The 26,235-nt window shown below is 40.7% G+C and overlaps 2 protein-coding genes across 2 annotated transcripts in view; one reads left to right on the forward strand and one right to left on the reverse strand.

Annotated features, from left to right (window-relative positions):
- Window positions 1–253: 253 nt before the first annotated feature.
- LOC111818204 (putative ATP-dependent RNA helicase TDRD12) lies at window positions 254–4,207 on the forward strand. Its single transcript, XM_023721442.1, has 7 exons — window positions 254–293; window positions 1,958–2,059; window positions 3,036–3,099; window positions 3,186–3,299; window positions 3,512–3,665; window positions 3,747–3,822; window positions 4,116–4,207. Exons 1-7 carry the CDS (start codon window positions 254–256, stop codon window positions 4,205–4,207), a joined length of 642 nt encoding a protein of 213 aa, XP_023577210.1.
- Window positions 4,208–6,399: 2,192 nt separating this feature from the next.
- The window catches only part of LOC101583921 (b(0,+)-type amino acid transporter 1), a 26,906-nt gene continuing 7,070 nt past the window's right edge, over window positions 6,400–26,235 (reverse strand). Inside the window, exons 9-13 of the mRNA XM_004636825.2 lie at window positions 25,493–25,596; window positions 19,139–19,235; window positions 17,581–17,730; window positions 9,472–9,646; window positions 6,400–7,392 (exon numbers count right to left, since the gene is read on the reverse strand). Coding sequence (XP_004636882.2) covers window positions 7,328–7,392; window positions 9,472–9,646; window positions 17,581–17,730; window positions 19,139–19,235; window positions 25,493–25,596 — 591 coding nt within the window. The 3' untranslated portion in view covers window positions 6,400–7,327. The remainder of the gene's footprint in view (window positions 7,393–9,471; window positions 9,647–17,580; window positions 17,731–19,138; window positions 19,236–25,492; window positions 25,597–26,235) is intronic.

Genomic DNA, 26,235 nt, shown 5'->3' on the forward strand with positions numbered 1-26,235 from the left:
ATAATGGCAGTGAAAAATATTTAAGGCTGTGGAGAAGCAACTATTGTAGAAGTTAAGTAGGTCAGGTAAGTTTGTGGCAAATTGAGTAACAGTAGTTTTGTGGAAAGTTTTACAAGAGTGGCTTAGCAGCTAGGCATAGAAGCTGTCATTCTTTGGCATTGATAGTAGTAGCCAGTGGACATTGAAAGGGTTAGTAGAGTTCTGTACACACAAGTACAGCACACTGGAATGAAAGTGGACAGTTCATGGGGAGATGGGTGAGGGTGTGGTGGCTTTACCTGCACCTAAACGAGGTCAGCACCCTCCTATAGCAGGCTGGGAAGAGGTTCAGGGTCAGGCACTTATGGATGGAGAAGCCATAGGACTTAGTGTATAGCCAGTGTAAGGGATGAGACTGCGACTCTGAGACCCAGTGAGAGACCCAGGACATTAGCACTCTGGGTAGTGAGAGATGCTTCCCAGAATGGCTCGCTGGAGAGGAAGAGATACTGAGTTTGGTTTCAGATATACTAAGTTTTAAGCTTATTGAAAGTGTTAAGCTGAAAGCTTGGAGGAAGCAGTTGGGAAGGGCAGTTGCTTGGAGACTGTGAGGCAGGAGGCACAGTGTCGGCAAAGGAGCATCTAGCAAGGAGGTCAGCTGTGGAGGGGAGGAGAAGGAGGCATAGGCAGCAGCTGCAGGCTGAGGGTGAGGGTGCTCTGTTCTGTGCTGTTTGAGGAATGCTGTGCCCCAGGTTCCACACACCAGTCAGAAGTCCCCTAGAAGATGCACTAGTTAACACTCCTTCTTGTAGGATGTGTTACACAGTGATCTTGTAATTGAGCCAGGGATGCCTGTGTCTGTGCAGGTTTACTCATTGTGCTTGAAGCATCAAGGAAGGATGCACAAAAGATGAATTGTCACCCTTGAAGAAGGGAACTGGATGCCTAGGAAATAGATACAAAGAGAGATGTCATCATATAGACCTTTTTGGGGGGCTTGGGGGGACAGGAGTCAAACTCAGCACCTTATGCTTTCCATGCAGACACTATACCAGTGAGCTAAATCCCAGGCCCCTTAGACCTTTTTATTTATTTTAAGATGTTGAGCTGGGTTGCCTAAAGTCCCATCACTCAGGGAGGCCAAGGCAAGAAGATCATGTGTTCAAGGTCAGTTTGGGCAACAAAACAAGACCTCATCTTTAAAAAAGAAAGAAAACTTTGAGCTGGGGATTTAGCTCAGGAATAGAGCCTTGCTTGACACACTTATATTCATATAAGTGCAAAAGAGACTCAACATGATCATGGTGGTTATCTGGTCCACAAAGTGAAACAATAAAGTAATACAAGAAATTTTTAAAGAATTAAGCTGCCTTTTGTGTTCTGAGAGGAGGTAATCTCTAGCTACTAGGCATAATGAAATGAGGGGCAGCACATTCTACAGTGGTAGGTTGTCTTGTGTTTAAGAATATGTATCTATGTTTTAAATAGGAAGGCATGAATAGCAGTATTAGCTTTTTTATTCAGAGAGCATTTCTAGAAGTTGGACTGGCTGGTAATGGAATGATCTCTGGGAAGATAGCCTGAGAGATAGTCAGGCAAGGAAGGGAAAAACTGCCTTTTTACTTTTTGCCCTTTTAGCTTGCTTGAAGTGAGATCACCATGTGTGTTGCTACTATCAAAAGTTCAGTGAATTTAGAAAGAAAATTACCTCAGTAAATAAGTAAATTCTTTTCGTTGAATAAGTAAATTTCTATGTGTTATCAACCAAGTGTCTGATGCATGGCCCACGTGTGAGCAGAGCTGGTTGGTCCTGTCCTGCCCTTGGTAAGTTGATCATTAACTTCAGGGTTACAAGAACTTCAGTTGTTTAGTAGCTGCCACCCTCATTTTTGGCCCAAGCATCTCTAGAAATCCAAGAGTTAACCTTTGTCTCTTCTGTTCAGGACATCTCCCTTGGCTTCTTCCTCATCTCCTTCAGTATCAGCAGAAGAAGCCACTTGTCTTCAGGAAGTGCAGCAAGAGGACTGTGGCATAGAAAGAGAGACTGGCTCTGAGACAAAGTCAGGAAACCCAACATCTGGTTCGTACTTCTTATTTAAAGATGGCTAATGAAATCATCCATGTTTGGAGAGTTTCTCATGTTTAGGCTTTCTGCTAGACGAAATGTGGAAAAGATAGCAGAAAGTGACATCACTTAGACAACTCACTATTTCTGCTTAGACAGTTTACTTCATTGTCATTTTGTTGCAACTGTTTTCCATTTTTTGTTATTTGCACCATTGTATATAGCAAGGAAAGTACACAGACGCGAAGCAAGCAGCTCTTTGGAGTCTGTACTTGTGCACCTGTCCCTTAGCCACACCCAGATCATACTGTGGGGGGTTTTCAGGACCCTCCACAGTGACCGCTGTTCTGAATCCTGTCACTATTATTTTCACTGAATTGGAAGTACAGTATACACTCCACTGGCTTCCTCCAGTCAACATGTTTATGAAATTCACCTGTATTATTGCAAGATGCAATATGTTTTAACTTGCTAAGTTCTACTCTGTGATACACATACAAAATGTATTGGTAGGTGTTGGATCTTTAAGTAGGACTATTGTGGCCAAAGTTGCTATGAACATTGTTAAGGATTTGGATAGTAGCCTTAAATATCTTAGATTACAGAGTAAATTTCATTGTCTTAGAAAATGTGTCCTTTGCATTTGTTCCTGCAGCATGATGTCTGTGGTCTGGAAGTCGTCTTTGGCTTAACCTATCTGACAGGTTTAGACAGCCTGGGCATTTATATCTTGTAGATAGCATCATAATGTGCCTCTCCAAAAAGTAACTATACTCCCTAATTGTTTAATATTTGTTAAAGCTTGTTTTTAAAAAATGTCAATATAACTGACTTGCATTTTCTCTATTCTTTGCAACTGGATGCTTGAATTACTATGAAATCTATACTGTTGCATAAGTAATGCCTCATCTGAAAGTTGATTAAGGTGCAAAAAAATTAATGTGTACATATCTATATCTGTATTTATGTAAAAACATTTGCTTTTGTACAGAAACTTTATCTGAAAACCCTGGAGATAGTCCCATTGGCAGAATATCACAACCACAGCTGAAAAGGTACATACATCCACTGCTGGAGCACCTGCTTTCCTCCTCTGGGGACTAACCACTGACAATGTTTAAGCCTTTCTCTTCCCTTTTAGCTTTCACCCACAAATAAAGTGGTTCCAAAAGGATGATGTTATCATCCTAAGGATAAGAATAAGGAACATAAAGGATTACACATGTAAATACTTTCATGATAGAGTTGTTTTCAGGTAGGTTCATGTTTATCTTCTAAGGTAAATTAAAAATAATCTCCAGGGGCTGGGGAGATGGCTCAGTAGAATAAGTGCTTCCCTGGCAAGCGCAAGGGCCTGAGTTCAATCCCCGGCTCCGCAAAAAAAAATAAAAATAATAATAATAATAATAATAATAATAATCTCCAACATTTTTAGCAGGCTGACTTTGTTACTTTTCATAAACCTAGTGCCTGGGTGGGAGACAAATTTTACTTGGCTGACATGGAGCTACAAGCCAACATCATAAAAGAAGACTGCAAGTGTGTAATTACAAATGATGAGCCTGTAATCACTCTTGCAAAAGAGAAAAGGGGATCCTGGTGTGGCTTACTGCGGCAGAAGGTGCGTTGTGAACTGTGGTTGAAGGTCTTGATGCGGGGCTATGTTGTATCCACTCATTGAGTATACTGTTGTTTTGAACAGAATCCTAATGTGACTTTTGATTTTGACCACTGGGAAGAATGTGATGAAGATGGAGAGGAGGGCCTCTTCCCTAAAGGTAAGGTGGGAAAGACCTGCTGCGTGGGGAGGACCTGAGTCTGGAGGGGTGGTCTCTGCTGGTCTGAGGGGCTGAGACTCTGGAAATGCGTTGTTTGGCTAAATCCCTTAGAAATTGTCTTTCTTCTTGTGGTTGATTCTGGGGCCAGATATTCTGGCAGGAGTACTCATCAACCCATACCTTCTCATAGCACTGCCACAGATATTCTTAATGCATCTACCAAAATAATGAGGGTGGAGAGATTTACTGCTGAATCTATACTTCACATTTTAAATAATATCTGACTCTTTTAGTTATAAGTTCTAAAACCGTGCCTTGCAAAGTGCCCAAGGTGGTTGAAGACAGCAGCAGCTGTGAGGATGACAGCGGAAGCGAGAGTGACTGAAAATGTGCATTAAGGCTTGAAGAACAGCTGGAGGCCTCTGGACACAAAAGTGGGCACTACTGAGTGACTAGCAGCTAAGAAAACAAGCTTCCATAACCAAGGCTTTCCACCTGAAGGCTAAGGCACTATTAAAAGTCACCTTGTGGCACTGGGATGGGTAATGGTCAGGAACTCTTAGTCTACCTAAAATTAGGTTAAGAAGACTATGATTGTCAAAAATCACATAAAAGGGCCAGGGAGATGGCTCAGTGGAATAAGTGCTTCCCTGGCAAGCGCAAAGGCCTGAGTTTAATCCCCAGTTCTGGAAGAAAAAAATTCACATAGAAGTGGGATGTGGACAGAGAGAAGCAAAGAGCACAGGTCTGGTCCAAGCCCATGAAGTGTGTGTATGTCCCTCTAGCTACCTCTCACATCCATGCTGACATGCTCAGGTTTTTTCTGTCACAGTGGCAGAGAGCAAGCTGTGACATTTGTGTCTGGAGTCAGTCCACATGTTTTTGTCGTTTAGACCTACATTTGTCTTTGGAACCTTTTTTAAAGCTTATGCACGTAAACAGAGGCTTCCATCTTCTAAATTCATACTCAGCATCTCCCTCATAAACCCTTTCAACTGTAAGTCAGTTGAAATTCACCATAACTGAGTAAAAATACTAACACATTTACTGTTCTCAAGGCTCTGATAGTAAACATGTTTTCCCAAAGACAATGTGGGGTAAACTCCAAGAGCAACACCCAGGCTTTCTAGAGGTGAAGCTGTGTGTTCCTGATAGCACCCTGAGCTTGCAAAGGGACCTTTGAGAGCTTTCAGTGATAAAGCCCTCTGTGACGTGTGCCATAGTTTCTGTACCACTAAGGAGTCTCTTGGTAACTCAATGGAAACCTGTGCAGTGCCTGCAGGTAACCTTCAGAACACAGGAGGGAGGTGAGCTCTGTGATAAGATTGTAACACTTGGGACTATGAGAGTTCTTTGGAAAGTATACATAGTTCTTGCCACTTAATGTAGGAATGCCCAGGGGCTGGTCTTTCATCTTTAAATTTCTTCTTTGACTGAAAATGTTGGAAAGATAGGAAGTTGAAAACTTTGTGGCTGAGGCAAGAGGATCACAAATTCAAGGCTAGCCTGTGCAACTTAGCAAGACTTTGTCTCAAAAAGAGCTGGGGATGCAGTTCAAGAGTACAGCACCCCTGGGCTCAACCCCCAACATTCAAAACCCCGTGCACTTGCTCAACATGTTAGTCAGCTTCTCCTAGAAGTGCAAAAGAATACTGACAGATGACTGGTGGCTGACCATCCCAAGACCTCTCTTTTTGTTACATTGCAAAGCATGGTTGCTCAGGCTCCTGTACATCCCAAGTATGAGCCACTGTTGGAACTGAGGTAAACTGATGACACTGTCTCATGAGCCCACCTGGGTCTTGCTCTGGCTCTGTTTGTTGCTCTGTCAGATAAAATGCTGAGCTCATACACACCCTCTCTTCTCCATAGGCAGTGCCTAGAATACTGCTGGGCAGGGCCCTCTTCTGTATCTTTGCAGGGCCTCTAGGACAGACATCAGAACCCAGCCCTCCAGGTAAAGGATGTAGTGCATGGCCAGGAGCATGTCCTTGCTTCTCTGTGATAAGTTGACTGGCAGGTATCCTATGTGAAAGTGGGTGGCTCCTGAGAAAGCAGAGAGCTCTGGTGTTTGCTGGAAAGGCTCCACTAAGAGCTCATCCTTGTCAGTGAAGGTGGGGGCAGGGGCAGTAGCTCGGCTTTCTGTCCTGAGGGCACTGGCTGGCTGTGCTGAGTCCCTTAGGAATGGCAGTGGCAGGTCCTGGAGTGCTCGTGTGTGTTCCCAGGGCAGGCTGCAGTGGCATCTGCCCCCCAGAAGGCACAGTGCCAACTCTGGGCCACTGACAGCCACTGGAAGCACTGGGGCAGGAGCACTAGGGATTTAAACCTCAACTTCTTTTTCACACTCAAATGTTGTAATATTTAAAGCTCTAAATAGTGTTGTGTAGGGTGTAGAATGTTGACTATGTAAATAGTAATTGACTTTCTATACTGCTGTTAAAACACATGGGTTGCATGTCTGGGTAAATTTCTGAACTATAAGGTAAAAGTTCTTTAGTGTCTTTGCTTCTAAAACTGCTCACACATTCTGTTATGGTGTGAATGACTTGTTGCTTTAATAAATTTTTTGTAGCTGTCTTTAATAATAAAATTTCAGTGTTCTCCCAGAAATCTTACTATTTATATTTTATAAACAGTATTTTTCCCAAGTGCCAGATTCAACATAAAATTTTATTCACCGTGCTTTCTGGTGAGTAAAATACCACTGAAAGCTGTTGAGAGCAGGAAGTATGATCCATGATGAAGCTGACATTTGTCACAGAGGACTCTGGTGGTTCTGGAGGGGTGTTCAGCTTCACAGCGAGGGCCTTGTTACACAGCCTGGCACAGACCTGCTGTGTGCGTCCCATGTTAAGCACAGAGGAAGCAGTACTTTTGAGGTATGGAAGAGTCAGAATAAAATATACTTTAAAAAATCTTAAAATACTTTCCACTAATACATATGCATATTTGTGGGTGTGTGTGTCTCAAAGCAAAAATATTACCTGCTTTTTATAAAACCTTATAGATCACTCAGTTTAAGATGTTTTATTTATGTTAGAGAAAAATAATACAAAATTTCAAAACAAGATACTATAGTAACAATGATTAATACATTGTGAATTGTTATCTTTAAATTAGTTACTCAGAAGATGCTTGACTTTAACTCATTTACTTTTAGTGCTGGTGATAGAATCCAGCACCACACCGAAGTGCTTTACTGTTGTGACACACTCCCAGTCCCACTTTGTTTGAAGGAAATGTGATGTGCCCTTATTAAATAGTTGCCACCAGAATGGTGGTGGGTTTTATGGATGCTTCTACTGGCTGTTAGGTGAGTCTTCTCTTGATAATGTTAGCAAACACCTGTCATTTATTTAGAAGCCCACCCACAGAATTAAGGCTATCTAAAAATAATACATAAATGTTCACCTTTTTTCTGTAAGAAAAAGAATAAGAAATAACCACAATTATTGCTTACAAAAATAAATTCACAGTTTTGAGTGAAATACACAAGATTCACTTGTTACTCAAGGTCTTTCTCTGGTGGGACGACTTCCATTAACATCTGTAGGAAACTGGTAACAGGCTCTGGAACATAAGTCAGCAAATCAGTGCGGTTAGAAAAATGTAGCTAAAAGACAGCTGGGATTAGAGTAAATCAGGACTGTCCTTCTGGCTGCACTGGTACTTTGGAAAGTTACTTCCAATTAAGAAATTGGGGGTAGGGGGCAGGGAGATGGCTCAGTAGAATTAGAGCTTCCCTGGCAAGTGCAACGGTCTGAGTTTGGTCCTCGGTTCCCGGGGGGGGGGGGGACAAACTGGGAACCTGATAAATGTTTTATTGTCCCCTCACAGCATTTAATCCTAATAGAAATATGAGTGACCCATATATGTGGGTGTATTTACTACCATTTTCAGTGACTAATCTGAATTCATTAAGACTGCTTTTCTTTAACATGCAAACCATTTGATTTTTTTCACTACCTTGACCCAACTACTTACCAGTTTTTGGAGGGAAGAGCTTGGTTAAATAGAGAGCTGAGAAGCAAACCTTATTTTTTACCATTGGGTTACAAGTCATCCTGCTTAGCTTCTCTGTCTGATCACAGCAAAGTGCATTTCCAAGGCATGGGGGCAGGGAATGGGCATTTTATTAATTTTCTTTCCTTTCTATAGGTGTGTGCCTGCAGGCAATCAGCTTAGGTTAAGGTTGTCGGAAAGAGGTTTGGGGTAAAAAGAACTATGCAGGAAAGAAAAAGTCCCTGAATGACATGATCTTGTTTTGCTTTGTTTTTACTTTGCTAATGAACAGGAAATGAATTCTGGCCCTTTCCCCCAGCACCACTGTCAGATGAGTGATGGTCGCTGACTCCCCAGCTGAGGAGACAGGAAAGGCTCTGAAGACAGGCAAGCTCGCCCACTTTTGGGCTGAGCTTGAGTCCCAGCTCCACTTCCCTATCTTGTAGTTGGTTTTGTGCTTTGATACCTAAGTTTTATGTAGATGATGGAAGGATGGATGATTGGATGAATGCGTAGATGTGTAGGTGGGTGGGTGGGTGGGTGGGTAGACGGATGGATGGATGGATGGATGGATGGATGGATGGATGGATAGATGGAGACAGTTATTTTCATCTTCTAAGTTATAAGTATAAAAAGAAAAATTACACAGCTCGTTGCAAGGCTTACTTTCCTGGCTGGATAGGCTGACAGGAGCAGGGAAGAGGCAGGTTTTTAATCACACTTACAAATTCATTATGAGGAGCTGGAGTGCGCTGGACACAGTGCTGGATCCAGGATTAAACTGTGCAGAGCCCAATTAAAGGCTGTCACAGCAGAGACAGAAAATAAACCACTGATCACCTCACTCCCTGTGAGGCTGCTCAGGAGCCTGAAGCTTTCCTGAAACTGAGCTGTTACCAGAGACAAACTGCTGTGGATATGAGATAGCTACCAACACTAAGCACAGGTATGGTTCCGAGTCTCTTTCCACAGACTTTGGCATAGTGCTTTCGTTTTAGAGGCACAGAGGCCAATGTAGCTAACTTAGTAAACATTTGTCCCAAGATAGATGAGGATCAAGATGGAGAGTGACCCCTATGGCCTCAGCGAGGAGAGGCTCAGGCCCTCATCAGGGTCTTTGGGAAGCCTCAGAGCCTCTTAGAGGATGTCTGCACCACTGTCAGAAGCAAAGGAGCTGAGAAGATGAGAATATACTCTACACTGCTGACCTGTCTGCTCAATGGGATTAGAAGGAAAATATATGTTAAGGTATTTTACAATTAAAAAAAGAAAACAGTGCTTTTTGTTGTTGCTTGTTACAGTCATTAGCAGGAAAGACCAGGTATGGTAATGCCTACCTGTAATCCCAGCACTGTGGAGGCTGAGGCAGAAGGATCAAGGGTTCAATGCCAGTGTGCACAAATTAGTGAGACCCTGTCTCAACCCCATGACTCCCTCGCCCTACGCCCCACCAAAACCAAAAAGCAACAGAGGAGCCCAAGGCCGAACCTAGGGGCACTACCATGGGGAGAGAGCGAAGTGTCCCGAGAAGCTACAGTCTGCTAGCTGTATGAGGTCCTGTGATGAGGGGCTTTGTAAGACGAGGACAGCTGAGCTGGTGCCTGTCTGCCCTTCATGGATGTCAAGCAGCCTTCTGTTGGTACTTACTTGAGATTTTCTGAGCCCATGCAAACTCGTAGTGGATGAAAAGGAAGTAAAATATCAGTCCGCTCAGTATGAACACCACACAGTAGAGATATTCCCAGGCAGGACTAGTGATGATTGGGGTTAGAACCAAAAACACAGATACGAGAATCACCAAGATGGGGATGAAAATGGGCACCTGCAAAAGAGACAGCAAACAGGGATCATGGTTCAGCCTTTGGTGGTGGCCACCTTTTTGTCTCTGAATCCTCATGGCATCATAGAAGACCTTTGGAAGGTAATGGGGTCATGGGGCCTGATAACTTCTCTGCTATTAGGAGGTGGGCATGATTAAAAGAGGGGGTCTCAGTGGGTGAGACCAGGCTAGGTCTGCCTCCCTCTTGGCTCCTCCTCGTAGCATCTCTCTGCTCCCTGGATGCCATGAGGTGAGCAGCTTTTCCCCTACCATGCCATCCTGTCTTGGTGCTAGCCAGCTATTAGCTAATGCATGAGCCCAAATAAGCCTCTCCTCCTTTATATTATAGGTATCAAGTATTTTGTCTCATTGAAGTGATTAAAATGTGGTTTATCTTCTAGAAGTGGGGTAATTTATCCTATACAGCATGGGATTCTAGCTCTGCATCAGTGCTTTTTCTCAGTGTTATTGAACTTGGTCATGTCTTTCCTGTAGATAAGTAGAAAGAAGGCTTGGTAGTTGCAGGAGTGCACATTTTTGTGTGACACATGGATGGGCTGGTTATGTAGGATTGTCCCACAAAATTATTGATACTAATATGGAGTTCATTGTAACTCTCCACACCATGGTGATCATAGTTTAAAATCAAAGTTAAAGATTTAATGGTTCCCACTTCCATTGAGCATTCTCTTGGTTATTGCATCAGTGGTTGTGAAATGTTTATTTTCTAATTCTGTTTTCTACATTTAATTATTTGAAGTTCTATACAAACTTCAAATGTAATTCTAAGTTGCAGTTTGTATAGCAAAGAAGTACTATACAAAAATAAAAAATACTTCATTTTTTTTTCTTAGTTTTCAGGATGCGGTGATTCCCTGAAAGTTCCAGGAGTGACTCAAACTCCCAAGTTACATAATTCTGGGTTTCAGTCCTTTTAGTCATTTTTCCTAATATTCAGAATGTCCTGTCCATACCAGCAGGATTCCCATGGAGACAGGCCCTTGTAGTGTGATATACCTATGTTCTTTGGCAGCATTTCAGCTTTGTGTGTGGTGTGATGATGTTCATGAGAAGTGGGATTTAAAGGTGGTATTCTGGGTGGTTGGAGCAAATGAATAAGCCTTTTAGGAAGTGAAAACATTTCATGAATTCATAGGGATATTTCAGTACAAATACAACTTACATGAGTGTTCTTTTCTTTCCCTTTAGACCTCTCCTTGGCAGTATAATTCTGAAAATCCTGTCTCTCAAAAAGCTAATACATTTTCTTCATCCTATTATGTGTCTGTAATAAATTTCAAAATAACTATATATTGCTACTATTATCAGTAGTACCATGACATTTAAGATTACCTGTGCAGTTCTTTTTAACCACAGGACATTACCCACAGTGGAGATTCATTAAAAACACTTTTTTTTTTTCCCTGTGGCCAGTTCATCCCGCCCTGGGTGCAGGGCTGGCATCACATATAGTGGTGGGGATTGAACTGTAGTCCCTTTGCTTGTCTATGCAGGCACTTTAGACTGCTGAGCTATCTCACTGGCCCTAAAAATACTTTTTTAAATTTCTTTTTCTTGTTTTTTTATTTTTCATATATTTTATTGAGAAAGAAGTAGCAATGAGGCAGTGTCAAAACAGGTTAGTAAGGACAGTTACAATAATTAATACATTGCATATTGTTGTCTTTGTAGTAGTTATTCATAGTACAAGATGCAGACATGATATCTTGTTTAAACACTATCAAAACTTCTCTTTGAACTAAGAGAAAGTAGCTGTATATCTATGCTATTTTGTCTATACAGATACATATTTTTTTCACTACCAAATGGACCTTCATTTATATCCCCCCTTTTTTTTTTACCTTTGTCAGAGATGGATATTCTGTTGCCATTCATATATTGTAGGTGCATGAATTCAGCAAAGTAATCCACTATAGTACAGAAGTCTAAAATACTATATATTTTTAAATGCTGTATCAATTACAGTAATTCTTTCCTCTGTGTGGTTGTTACCCACTTTTTATAGAGCAAGGTTTATAGCCTTTTGTTTTTAAATTTTAGAAATTCATTTTTCCTAAATTCAAATGAATTTTAGAAATTCATTTGGCCTTTGTATGCTTTTTTCCTTTTCTTCTGTTTTTTCCCAGTACTGTATAATAAACTCGGAGACTTAAAAGATGTCAGCTTTTTCAACTTTCATTCTAAGTTACAATTTGTATAGCAAAGAAATACTGTACAAAAATCAAGAATACTTGATTTTTTTTTTCAAGATTAGGTGATTCCCTGAAAGTCTGTGGGTATTACTTGCAAATATTTCCCCATTACTTTATAAATGTGTTTCATTGTTTTTCAGTGGCAAAGGCATCAATTTTTGGTTCATTAGGGTACTTTTATCAGATTTTTCTCCCTTAATACTTTAGAATTTTAGGTGATAGGAAACTTTACCATTCATGAATTTAGAATATTTTTTTTCATGCAACAGTGTCATAATAGTTCAATTTTAGAACCTTGAGTAGTACCATTGTAGTTTAGAATTTTCATTCATATGCTTGCTTGTGTGTTCTTCAGTTTGAATTTAATAATTAGCTCCAAAGGGGAAGAAAGCATGATGACTTTTATTGTACTTACTTTAAATGTCTAAATTGGGAATCACTAACATTTCCATGTTACTGAGTTTTCCTGTCCAAGAACATGTATGAATTTTCATCATTCCAAGTTTACCTTTTACATCTTTCAGGAGTATTTAGAGCTAGTAAGTTGTTTGTTATTTTTTGCTTTGGGGAATGAGATATTCTGTTCATTTAAATTTCCACTGGGAATCACTTGCATAAAGGCTTTTGATTTCAGTATGCTAACTTTATATATTGCTGCCTCAGTATAGATAATCTTCAAAAGAAGAGTTTGAGGCTTTTGGGGGTTGAGGATTTGGGGGGCTGAAAAGACCTAGGGTCTTTTCACTGGACTGTATCTTTAGCCTTTTTTGTTTTGATTTGTTTTTTTCCTTTTTTATTTTAATGTATTTAATATGGGGTCTACAGGGTCTCACAATGTAGATTGGACTCATAGTGATTCTCTTGCTTTCAGCCTCCCAAGCACTGGGATTACTGATGTGTGCCACCACGCCCAGTCTCAATCGCAATCTCAGAGGGCCCCAGGGGCGGGGTTGGCATGGCATGCCAGGGATTGAACCCCAGTCACTGTGTTCTTGTTTTGTTTTTTTTTTCAGACATCTCAGTAAGTCACTAAATTACCCAGGCTAGGTTTGAATTTGCCATCAGCCTTCCTCTGGCTCCCAGAGTGCTGGGATTACAGGAGTGCATTACCATAAGTGGCTTAAGAGACTTTTAAGATTTGTTTTATTACCTTGATAATATCCTTAAAACAGTGCTAATAGAAAGAGAACTCATTTTTATTTCTGACTTTAGCAAGGATCTCTCTCCTAAAGAAATAAAATAACTTTTTTTGAGGTAGATGCGGAGGAGTTATATTAAGGTTTATGTCTTCATTGTTCATGTGTGAATTTTATTTTTAACCTATTGTGATCACAGAAGTTTTCTTCATAGGTATGTCAGTGTGGTAAACTACCCATCCATAAATTAACGGACTTTATGTCCTTTAGCCACTCTTGTATAGACTGGTAGCATAGCAGGATACAAAGCCAACACTGAAATATCAGTAGCATTCCTGTACAGGAATACACAAACTTCCTGAGAGACAAATTAAGGAAACCATACCTCTCAAATAGGATCAAGGAAAGTGAAATACAAACAAGTCTGATAAAGGAAATGAAATATTTATGTGTTGAAAACTAATACTCGGAAAAAGGAAATTAAAGAGGCTATCAGAAAGTGGAAGAATGTACCCTGTTCTTGGATAGGAATAACAATATAATGAAAATGGCCATATTTCCAAAATGTTAGATTTTATGCAGTTCGAATCAAAATAGTGTATCTCACACAGGTAGAGAATTCTAAAACTTTCTGGGCACCAGAAGAGACCCACAATAGCAAAAGCAGTTCTGGATAACAAGGGAAAAGTGTCACAGTCCCCAATTTGAAGTGTACTACAAAGCTACTGTGATTTAAAAAATAATAAGTATGATAATGGCAAAAACAAAAACACCACAGATCTGAGAACCAATTGGACAAAAGATTCATGAACAACTCCAGACATATTCAGATGGCTTATCTTTGACAGAGAGACCAAATACCTTCACTGGAAGAAAGACGGCCTCTTTAATGAACAGTACTGAGAAAATTGGCTTCCCATATGCTGAAGATTACACCTAGACCCCTATCAGTCACCACACACTAAAATAGAAATGGATCAAAGATCTAAATATTAAAACAGGAGCACATAATATTCTAAAAGATAAAAAGAGTAAAATTCTGGAAGACATAAGTGTAGGCAAAGATTTATTAAAAATAGAACCCTAGCCACACAGGAAACACTACAATATACAGAATAGTGAAATTGACATTTTTAGGTAAATGGATGCATTGTGAGACTATATTTTTAAGTGAAATAAGTCATAAACTCATCTGAACATTTCATTGTATCTCTTGTGTGAGAAATTTAAAGAGTAAATGAGGACCAAAATGGATGATAGATATTGGGGAATAGGAATAAAATGTTCAAATGAGAAGGGGAACATGGAAAATGGAAGGGGAAGAGAAGGAAAAGGGAAAAAGAAGAATAGAAAAAAACACAAAGGGTTGGAGGGAAGGGGATGGGCAAAGAATCATGAACAGGTACAAATTCCCAATCATGATGTGATTAGTGTGTATATCTAAAGTGTCACATTAAAAAATGTTTAAATCCTTAAAACAAGTAAAATTGGAAATATGTAAACACATGAAGGTTTTTTTAAAAGTTCTAGGACTATTTTAGAACATCTAGATAAAATTCTAGTTTTCTAGGAAAATAGAATTCACTAAGACAGATGTCAGCACAATGAGAATCATGGGAAAATTCTAAAATTCACATAATTCTAGTATTTTTCAAGAACATTTAAAAAGGAAAACTTTGAAAGTGCCAAACTGCTATTTTTTCTTCATTTTTTTTTTCTTTTCTAATACCCTAAGCTATTTTAAGCTTATTCCTTCTAAACTTTGTTTTTTCTCTTGCTTTCTCTAGCCTGGTTTCTGTTTCTTTCATTTTCATCAATAGAAACTTTGAATGAAATGTCAAAGTTTTTTTCTGAGAGTGCGTGTCATTTTTAGAAATTTCTGTACTCTGATCTCCTATTTCTACTTAGACCTAAAAGTTGCTTTTTCTTCTCATCTGTTTTGTGTACTGTACACAGTGAAAGTTGGGTGGCTTATAATTTCTTTTGGCATGGAAGTTCATCAGTTCACAGATAGGTCTGTAGTATGCCTGAGGCATCAGCTGGTGGCAGGGAGAAAGCGATGGAAATCTTGGAGATGTGCTTGTGACCTTCTCTAGATCTTCAGTTGCTTTACAAGCAGGTGTTGAAGGAGGCCTTTTCCAGCCACTGTGAGCAGTGAGTGTTTCTCTTTCCCCATGCTGTGGACTCTACTTTGTAAATAAGGCTGCAGCACAGTATGCTGAGGAGGCTCCATAACTTCTCTTTTCACTGTGAATTTTAGCTTTCACCTGACTGTCTCTGTCTTTCTAAGCTGTGCTTTGGGCCTGGGTTCTGGTCCTGTTGACTGTTTCTTCATTTACCTGATAATTGTTTGCATGTCCTTTGTTTTTAATTTCACAAGCTTTGTAGATCTGCCTGGAAAATCATTTTCTTATAATGGCTGATGTAAGCCAAATCAGTTGATTCACCTTGTTGCTAAATTTGGTCTCCATTTCCTCCTGTTGTTTTGTTTGATTTCTACATGTAAATGTCTTCTTACTTGTGCCCTTTGTCTTTTGAGACAGGCCCTCACTAAATTGCTCAGATAGGATTGAACTTGAAAGTCTCCATCTCAGCTTCCTAAAATCCTACTGTTATAGGTAGGCATGAACTATCATGCCCAGCTTGGTATCCTTCACTGAGAGTGTGTTTGGCGTACTTTAATGAATTGCCATGTATTTTTCATATCCTCTCTCTTTTCCATTTTGTTTTAGAACATTGACATTCCAGTCTGTCACCTTTATATCCTACCATTGACTCTTAGCTCTGCAGTTAAGTAAACTCACCTTTTGCCAGTGACTTTTTGTCTGAAGCTCATTCTCCAGGCAATTCCTCAGGAAGGACACATACAATATTATGTATAACTTGAATCCTTTCATCCTGGTAACTATTGTTCAAGATCACTTTTCTTCAATATAAAAATATTGGCTTATATTTTGAGTATCTGAAATACTCATGCCATGTCTTGTGGCATTAAATGTCAATGACAAAAAGTCAGATGCTAGTAATCTTTTCCTTGTACATGACTTGAGGGTAGAGATGGGAACAAGAAGGGGGTAGTGGATCCACAGAATTCTATTAGACTATATACATCTGGCCTATTTGTTAGGTGAATTGTGTGCCTGTCACTCTATTGAGAGGATGGTAGAGTCCTCCTTTAATCTAAGGAAATAATTCAGTTGTAATTTTTAGTATTTCTAAAATTGATTTCACTCTTCTTCAGGGGCTCCAAATTTACATGTATTACAACCTCCATTTTTTTTTTGTCTCCTTTACCTATGTCTTCTCAAATCCCTTTATTTCTTTTAGACTTATTTTCATTTCCTTGATTCCAGTCCTCTTCCCTGGACCACTTCTTTACTCTTGTGTTCTTTTATGCTTGTTTCAACATGAGCAACCTCTTCTGTGTAGCCTCTTTCCCATGTAGAGATGAGTGTCCACAGGCGCCACCTCCTGGGTCCCAATGTGCTTGCCATCTTCTGTGTGTTTTCTGAGCCCAGCACTGTTTCTAGTGGTCCTGGAAGTGTTTTCATGCTGGAAAGGAGCTTTTTCAAGGAAGCTATGGGACCCGTGAGGATTGAGGCAGCCCTGTTTTCCACTTTTGCTGGTGGGCTTCAGGTCTTCTGGGAGACCAACCCATTGTGCCCTCCATTGGGGCTTATGGTGCTTCCATGCAGTCTGGGCTTTGTGGCCACACCACTTTGCCTTAATTTGTGTTGATGATGTTGGCTGTGGGATTATCCCTTTGCTTCTCAGTGATTCTGCCTGGTTTTATAGGAGATTTTGTGCTGGGTCATCTGAGTGAGAGGATACTCCTACCTCCAGGCAAGTTGCCCAATATCTCTGATGACTCCATGGACCTGATGGAGGTCCGGAGACAATGCAGTGTAGACCATTAGACAACTTTCTGAAACACAAGCTAAAATTAATTCTGGCCTGCTGGTACACACGTGTAATCCTAACACTCTGAGTGGCTGAGGCTGGAGGATCACAAGTCTAAGCCCAGTCTGGGCAATTTACAACTTAGATCCTCTCTCATTAAGGGGGGAAAAAATGAACCCATGGTATATGTCCTTGCAGAGGTCCTAAATGTCCTAGAATTAAAGACAGTGTCCTTATTCTTTTCCTGGTCTTTTGTCAGACTCTTCTTATATCTCTGCTCTGTTAAACTAAGAATTCAAAAGCACAATTGGTTGGGGGTTTTAGCCCCTAGCATAAAACTAGTAAATGCTGCTTCATCTTTGTGGCAGAGAGATCCCACCAGCAATTCAGGGAGTAGGAAGGAGCTCTATGGAGGTTGTGAACTTAACCAGGAAAGACCCAGTGACAGAGTTCAGAAGACTGCCCCCCACGTCATGGAAAGGGTCTATTGTTGGCAACCACTCGGGTAAAATGACAGCTTAGTAAAATGAATGAGTAGGTGGGTAATGGGATCGTAAACTATAGGATGAAGTACAGAATATATTCCTGTGTAAAAAAATGACACTGAAGAACAAAGAGTCAGAAAAAGATCAAGCTTGTCTTCAGGCTGGTCACCAGAGCTGCTTGTGACACTGGACATGAAGCTTACCTTGATAGGCCTTTCGCGATGTTTGTGTGTAAATCTCATCACAACAAGTGCTATAACGGTCATTGCATAAAATAACCATGTAGCAAAACTGAAATAATTGACCAAACTGTTTATGTCACCAGGGATGATATAAATCGTTGCTATTACACCCTAAAAGAAAGAACAAATTATGGAGTCATTGGCACAGAAAAGTATTATGCTTGTCACCTCATAAAAGTCTGAAGAAGCAATTTTTGCTACACAGATCAGCATGAAAGACACATCCCCTGTATTCCATGGCAGAAATGGTTGAACACAACTTTGGCTGTGCTAGCTGTTCTATCTGATACTTGCTGGGAAGAACTTCAGTAGTATTTGCATCTTTGCAGTTGTGATTTTAAGCAAGGAAAATATTAGGCAAAATCTGTACATACAGTGTACCAGCTCCACAATTACAGATTTAAATTCCAGAGAGTCTTCATTATGGCCAGGAGCCCTACACTATGGGACTCAGGTCTGATCTCGCCTGCATTAGCCACCTGGGCCTTGACTTGTGCCCCTGATCTCTGGACGAGGCTCCCATCTTCAGAGTATGCAGGTGGAAGAGAGAGGTATTAGATGGGCTCTGGAGCTAGGAGGTATTAGATGGGTCTTGGGAATGTGAAGGGTAGTTGAGTGCCCAGAACAGCTGCACATGACCCAGATGATTTATCCCTGAGAATCTCGCATTAGAGCCGTTGATGATCTCAGGACATATATGTTATTAGGCCATAATGAGAGACTGCTGTTAGCATCACCTTGTACAGTGCCTTGTTCTCCCTCCCCATGCACTGTACATAGCTTATTCCAGGTGGCTCAGAACAAAGAAATGAATGTACATGAAGGAAGTAGTGATACCAATTTGGAGGATTAAACCAATATCATTTGTGTGTAAATTTAGAAAAGGAACAGAAGTAGGATAAATTCAATTGTCTTGGGAATTCATTTTATATTTCACATCACAGAATAAGGGAACCTGGCTCCTTCTCAGGTAGAATGGGTCATAGTTAGGCAAATGAACATTTGGGAATGACCTGTCAGTCATAGAGACCTTTCCCAGAAGTATTCTCAGAGCCGTGCCTGGGATGGCTCTAATGTGAGAAATGGACATAAGAGATGGCAGCCATTAATCTCTTGGCCACTGAGAGCCTTTAACTGGCCCACACTTGCTCTGCAGAGCACACTTCTCTTTTCTTCTTTTCCTACTTTGAGCTCACCTTTAGTACCTTTAATGAACACTAAACATGTATGTTCATTTTTATGTCCACTTCTTCAAATAGGATAATAATGGGGGCCAGGGAGATGGCTCAGTTGAATAAGCACTTCCCTGGCAAGTGCAAGGGTCTGAAATCAATCCCCGGTTTCACCAAAAAATTAAAAAATAAATAGGATACTAATGGCCTGGACAGGACCACTGGTCACAACACCCAGGAACAGTGTAAAACCACTGGACAAGTAATAGGAAGACAGGTCTTTTTCATCCCTGGACCTGCAGGCCCTCTGCCTGCAGCCCAGGCATCGTGGTGCGGTTCCTACTTACATAGAAGATGATGGCAGGGGCGGGCGTGAGGCGCCTGACGCTGATGTAAGAGAGCACCTTAAGCATGTGCCCTTCACGGCCTGCGACATAAATGAGTCTGAAAGAAGAATCATATGGAGGTGCTAAGCAATTGTGTCCTGAGCTCCACCTGGGGATCACAGAGAAGGTGACTGGCCATCTTTGGATGACTGTCTCTGGAAGGGAGTGTCAGAAGGTGACTGGGGGTTAGGTACATCCTGCTAATGGGAAGGCACCAAAGCAGTGATGGATGGAGATTGTCTGCACAACTTCTAATTCCTGCGCTGGGCTACATAGGGAATTCAAGGCCAACACACGACATAGCAAGACCCTGACTCAAATAAAATGCATCATCTGAAGGTTGAATTAGCAAACATAAACAAGTGGCACTTCCTGTCAAAACTCCTTACAGTTCAGTTTTCTGAAAGACTGTGTTTAAAATATTAAAAGGAAAAAAACTATGAATATTAAAAGGAAAAATAGACTGGGCTACATAGTCCAAGGTCAGCCTGAACTACAAAATGAGACACTATCTCAAACCCCACCTTCCAGAAATTACTCAAATTGCATTATATATCTAAATGGAATAGCTAAAAGTGAAACCTCTAAGGAGAAAATCTTTGTGAACTTACATTAAATAAAGCCAATAAAAATATGCTACTTAAACTTAAGCTGGCCTTTATCAAATTGGAAACATTTACATCAAAAAGTGAGATACATCACTATAAAGAAGAAATTATGTAATTTTCAGGAAAAGAGAAAACTGGAGACCCATCATATTAAATGATATAAACCAGTTTTAAAACTTAAAATACTTTCTCTAAAAACCTACAGATAAAAACAAGAAAGAGGACAAAAAACTAGAAGGTAGTCTAGAGATGTGGAAGGGGTTAGATGGAAAGAAAGGAATTTGAGGGCCAGTGAGAATGCTCAGTGAATTAGGCGCAAGAACCGTGGTTTGATCCCCAGCATCACATAGTGTGCTGGCCTCACCCCCTGGGAACACAGAAGCAGCCACTGAAACCTGGTATGGTGGCGCATGCGAATCCCAGTGCTGGGGAGACTGAAAACAGGAGAATCACTATGAATCTTAAGAACTGAGTAGTGAGACCGTGTACCAAATACATATAAAAAAGGGGGGAAGGATAATCAGAATATGGTACATGCTTGTTTGGACGCATTAGAAAGAATTTCATTATTGTGTATGACTAATATGCACCAATAAATTATAAACCACCATTGTAGCAAAAGGACAAGCTCCAGACTAAAAATATGAACAAGTTGGATATCTGATAAAGAATTTGTATGTAAAGTACATGAACTCTTACAATTCTATAATGAATAAACCACTTCTTAGGCAGATTTTTAAATATTTCACTGATGTAGATGTTTGGTGCTGGGAATGGAGCCCCAAGCCTTGAACATGCTAGGCACACTATTACTAAACTATGCCCTCAGCACACTGTATTTGTACTTTTTATTATTTGTTCATTGGCTTGTCTTTTTGACAGAAGACCTCACTATGCTGGCCATCAACTCACTTTGTAGCTCAGATTGGCCTTGAACTCACAGCAATCCTCCTGCCCCAGCCTCCAGAGTTCTGGGATTACAGGCATGTGTCACCATTCCCAACTTAGTACTTTTTTAAAAAAATTATTTTTCTGTATTTTAGGGAACGGTCTACAAGGTGTTCAGGGTCTCACTACTAGATCGGACTCGTAGTGATCCACCTGTTTACAGCCTCCCAAGTGCTGGGATTACAGGCATGCCACAACGCCCAGTCTCAATTGCTGTCTCAGTGCACCCCAGGGGTGGGGCCAGCATGGCAGGCCCAGGGATCAAACCCCCAGCCCCTGTGCCTGCTTGCAGGTGCTTTAATCAGCTGAGCTACTTGGCTGGCCCAGTACTTTTAATATTACAAATAAAATGGCTTTTTTTTTTCAACCCCCAAAAATGGAAAAAAAAGAAAAAAATTTATTCAACTGGGTTCTGGGGTTCCAAAACTACAAATGAACTTTTAGATTTTATTTTATACAGAAAGTTAATCATAAAGTTACTATATGACACAGTAATTCTATCCCTAGGAACTTCCTCAAGAGAGAAAAAAAAAAAAATCTGTCCACATAAAAACACAAGAATATCCAAAGCAAAACTATGCATAACAGCCCAAATTGGAAATAATGCAAACAAATGGGTAAATAGTAGAAGACCCACACACTGGGATATAGTCCTTTGGTTCCAAGCTCAGAGTCTGAGAAACATAATGCTATCTAAAAGTACATAGTGTTGAGAAACAACAAAGTTACAGGGGCCAGGGAGATGGCTCAGTGGAATAAGTGCTTCCCTGGCAAGTGCAAGGGCCTGAGTTCAATCCCTGGTTCCGCCAAAAAAAAAAAAAAAAAAAGTTACAGAGGTGGCAGATGTGTTAAAGGCTGGAAGTAAGAGCCGGGGAGTTGGCTTAGTGGAATAAGCACTTCCCTGGCAAGCGCAAGGGCCTGAGTTCAATCCCCGGTTCTGCCAAAAAAAAAAAAAAAAAAAAAGGCTGGCATTTTGACCCTAACCTTCTAAGGTCAATTAAGACTCAGGACATATGAGAACTTGTACTGTAATGTCATGTACCTCGGTAGTGTCCCAAATTTTCTGATCAAGAAGATTATGGGGCCAAAGAGGAAAGTGATCGATGACGTAGAGTGTGCCTAAGGAGAGTCACATGGGGAGAAGACACTCTCTCAGGCTTTCACAGAGAGCACATTGGCCAAGCAATGACTGTGACTCATCTACATGGCTGCACTGACAGAGGTTCTACAATCTGAGGTACAGGATCTCAGGATAAATCCTGAGGGCATTTCACTGACCTCAGACCCAAAAGCTACAACTCTTGTTGCATAGGTCCTGCTTTACCTTGGTCTTAACCATCCAGTAGAAAAGTATGAAGACGAAATATAGGAAGTAAAGCCATGTTGTTATTTTGAGCTGTGGGGGACTCAGGTCAATAATTTCTGACATTGCCAGTTAAACAGAAGACCCAATGCTATTATGGGCTACTGGACTCTTTTAGAATATTTTGCTGAGTTTACACACCTATAATATTCAATAACGGGGGGCCTGGCCATAGCTCAGTTCTTTAAGTGGCTGCTTCCACAAAGCTGTGAGCCTCAGGTAGCTGTAGTTCGACTCCCACAACACTCCAGCCAGACAAACCATGCCTGAGGGCATTCAGAGCAAAAAAAAAAAAAAAAAAATTCAATAACGGAACTTAGAAAAAATGGGGTATACCGATGAATGTCCATTTTGTATCTGTGTATTCAAAGTGGTTAGGATAGATATATATTTGCATTCTCTTAATGAATAGAATGATTTGTTCTAATGGTGTTTGTAAATAGGATCTCCAGTCCGCATCTTGTACAGCAATTAACCACTAAGAAGAATATATGCAGTATGTTATTTGTTGAAACTGTACTTCCGATTTGATTTGAAACTGTCTCATTGCTGTTTGTCAATAAAATTTTGAAAAAAAAAAAAAGGCTAGAAGTAAACGTAATTAGACATGAGGAAACTTTCTGGGGCAATGGAAATGGTAGCTATATTGCTGGATGAATTTACCAGAATAACTGAGTTGTGTAATTGCAGGGGTGAGGTTCTGTGGTAGTGCTTAACTGTTAAAGTTGTGTTCTTATATACTAGCAACAAACTATTTGAAACTAATTTTTTAAAAATTCTAAATGACATTTACAATGGCATGAAAATATATGAAATACTTTGACATAAATATAAAAGATTGCAAGAATTAAAGATTTTTTGTAAAAACTCAATTATAAGATGGCAGACCTCTCCAAATTGACTCATACATTGAGTATAGTCCAAATCAAAGTCCCCACTTTTTTGAGAACTTGACAAGGTGATTCTAATACTCAGAAATGAGAAAAAATATATATATATGAAAAACAATAGAATTGGACCCTTATATGAAGGCTATTCTTGATACAGGATTCAAGTCAAGATGGATTCAAGATCTAAAAGCCAGGCTGGGGAAATAGCTCAGTGGAATGAGTGCTTGCCTGGCAAGTGCAAGGTCCTGTGTTCAATCTCCGGTACCACCACCAAAAAAAAAAAAAAAAAGATCTAAAAGCATAAAACTGAGAACTGAGAAAAAACTACAATCAGCAATGATTTTTGTCCATATGATCCGAAAAGTACATACAACAAAGGTAAAAATACACAAATGGGGTTACAGCGAAATCTTACTGCACAGCAAAGGAAACCCTCAGCAAAAGAGACAACTCACAGAAACATTCATAAATCATGCATCAGATAATGAGCTGGTCTCCAGAGTGTGCAAGGGACTCAATAACAACCTGAGCAAACATTTCTCAAAAGACATTCGGATGGCCAACAGATACATGAGAGAAATCTCAACAGCATCAGAGAAATGTAAACAAACACTGCAGTGCGATGTCATCTCCAAAAAATGAAAACAGTGTTGGCAAAGACGTGGAAAAAAAAAAAGCCCTGGTACCTGTTAGTGGGAATGTAAGTTAGTATAGCCATTTTAAAAGTCAGTATAGCTGTCTCAACAAACTAAAAAGTAGAATTAGCATATGATGTAGCAACGCTACTTCTGGGTATGTACTGGGAAAAATTAAAATCAGGCTGAGACAGGAAGATCACCTTGAGTTGGAGCCCAGCGTGACCTACGTAGCAAGACCATGTCTTTAATAAAAATATTTTAAATATGGAAACTAAATAAATGAAAAATTATGCTAAGTGAAATAAGCCAAGCAAAGAAAAACAAGTACTATGTGATCACTTCTCTACATTATTTTTCAATTTAAAACAAGTGTTGCCAAGGGTTATAATACCATTCCTGGGGAAACAGGATCTTGAGTTTGAGGCAGGCCTGAGCTATACCATGAAGCCTTGTTTCCAAAAGCCAAAATAAGAGATAAAATGTACATAGAAATGCAAATAATCTACAGTAGCTTTGGGGGGGAGCTTCTAAGGATAAAACCCAGGACTTCTCGCATTATAGGCTAGTACAGTACCACTGCAGTACACACATAGTCTGAAATGGCTTTGAAAAGGGAAAACGTTGGGGGAATAGTTCTAACTGTATGCTGATACTACTTTAGAAAATAATTTTCTGGTGCACATTTTGTTGTTTTGAAGTGAAAACCCTGTGGCAGTTTCACTCTGACACACCTCCATCAGGAGCCTGGACACTGGGCAAAGACCTGTTCTAGAGTGGACTATACATTGAGCATAGTCCAGATCAAAATCTCTTTTTTGAGAACTTGACAAGGTGATTCTCATACTCAGATAGAAATGGGAAAACTATGTATATGAGAAACAATAGAATTGGGCTCTAATATGAAGGTTATTCTTGATACAAGATTAAAGTCGAGATGGATCAAAGATCTAAAAGCCTAAAACTATTAGAACTGAAAAAAGCTCAGTTTTTTCCTCGAAAGGAAGTAGAGCAGCTAAGAGGATGGAAATGCCCCAGCCCCACTGTGAGGGGAGGCTTGGTTAGATTATGCTGCCTCATAAAAGGGACACAGCACAGCTGTGAACAATATCCCAGCCAGCTCTGCACTGGCAAACCACCGTTGATGTAGTGTTTTACTGGGACAGAACTATAGCTCGTTTTTGTGGTGGTGGTGGTGGTGGTGGTTTTTAATACTGAAGAACTGACTCTAGAGCTACACTAAGTGAGCTACTCTTGACTTTTTAAATTTTTTTTAATTTTTATTTTGAGACAGGTCTTTGCTAAGTCACTAAATTTTCCATGCTGTGCTCCAAGTTGTGATTCTCCTGTCTGAGCCTCCCAGAGTACTGCTGAGATTACAGGCATATGCCACCATGCCCAGCTGGCTGTTCATATGTGGTGGTATAAAGTTGAGGCAGAGACCAGTTTTGATAGAGACTTATATACCTGTAGCCTTGAGTATTAAGCTTTGCCTGTCTGAGGGGAAGGTTGGTGAGTCTATGTATGAACATGAGAAGAGATTTGAGAATAGTGCTAGGTAAAGCAGTGCAGCTTGAGACACACCATATGGAAACCAAAGCCTCGTCCGTCCCATTGTCTTCATCTGCCCTGTTTTTGGCACTCTTTTCCCTATAGGTAGCACCTTTGACTCTACTAAAGTGATCTTCTCCACACTTCCCTTGCCAGTTTGCCTTGTGGGTGCAAGCCACAGCCCTTCTCTGGACTGGGGCTCTGACTCAGACCAGGAGGCACTTAACCTAACCCAACTGGACTTAGGGCCTCCTGAGTGTGACATCAGCTCCGCTACCTCCCTGCCCACCTGGGGACAGAGTAATTGCAGGGTTTCCTACCTGCCCGCAGTGAAACAGGTCCCATTAGCAGCTCCGATGGTGGAAAATGCCACAAAAAGTGGGACAACCCAAGAGGCTGGATAGAGAACACGGTCACCAAAAGTCTGGTGGGAGAAGGAAATGGATGCTTAGAATTTTCCCTTCTATAACCTCCCAGAAGCATTGGTCCAATGAAGCTCTTCTAGCTTTCCAGACAGTGTAGGGCCCCAGCTCAGCTGCTTGGGCACAGCCCATGACCCACCCTCTGGAGAGCATCAGCAGGTGAAAAATCCCTAGCATCTCGAGATCTTTTTTTTCTTAATGTATTTGGTACAGGGTCTCACTATGCAGCTCAGGCTCATAGTGATCCTCCTGTTTTCAGCCTCTCCAGCCCTGAGATTACAAGTGTGCACCACCATGCCTGGTCTCAGTAGCTGCTCAGTGCACTGGGGGTGGGGTTGGCATGGCATGTGGTGCTGAAGATAGAATCCCAGTCCCTGCACTTGCCTAAACAGGTGCTCCATTGGCTGAACTATGTCACTGACGTGAGATTTTCCTATTAATGGGTTGATTGCAGCACTAGAAATTTGAGGCCAGGGCCTTCACAATGAGCTATATCCTTAGCCCTCCTAAAGTTTTGTGTTATGAGACAGGGTCTTGCCAAGTTGCCCAGGCTGAGGTTAAACTACTGTTCTCTCCTGAGTCTCCCAGAATGGGGGGATTTAGGCCTGTGTTGCCACTCTGCTGTTTCAGGATTCTTTTCT

This window comes from Octodon degus, unplaced genomic scaffold (assembly GCF_000260255.1).
Source record: "Octodon degus isolate 3935 unplaced genomic scaffold, OctDeg1.0 scaffold00083, whole genome shotgun sequence".
NCBI classification, from domain to species: Eukaryota; Metazoa; Chordata; class Mammalia; order Rodentia; family Octodontidae; genus Octodon; species Octodon degus.

What these genes read in the sequence shown, in the direction of transcription:
- LOC111818204 (XM_023721442.1), top strand. Translation starts at nt 254, where the DNA reads ATGGGTGAGGGTGTGGTGGCTTTACCTGCACCTAAACGAG. An exon ending in TTTACCTGCACCTAAACGAG is followed by an intron (nt 294 to 1,957) that starts GTCAGCACCCTC and finishes CATCTCCTTCAG; the next exon opens with TATCAGCAGAAGAAGCCACT. An exon ending in GGAGGGCCTCTTCCCTAAAG is followed by an intron (nt 3,823 to 4,115) that starts GTAAGGTGGGAA and finishes TGACTCTTTTAG; the next exon opens with TTATAAGTTCTAAAACCGTG.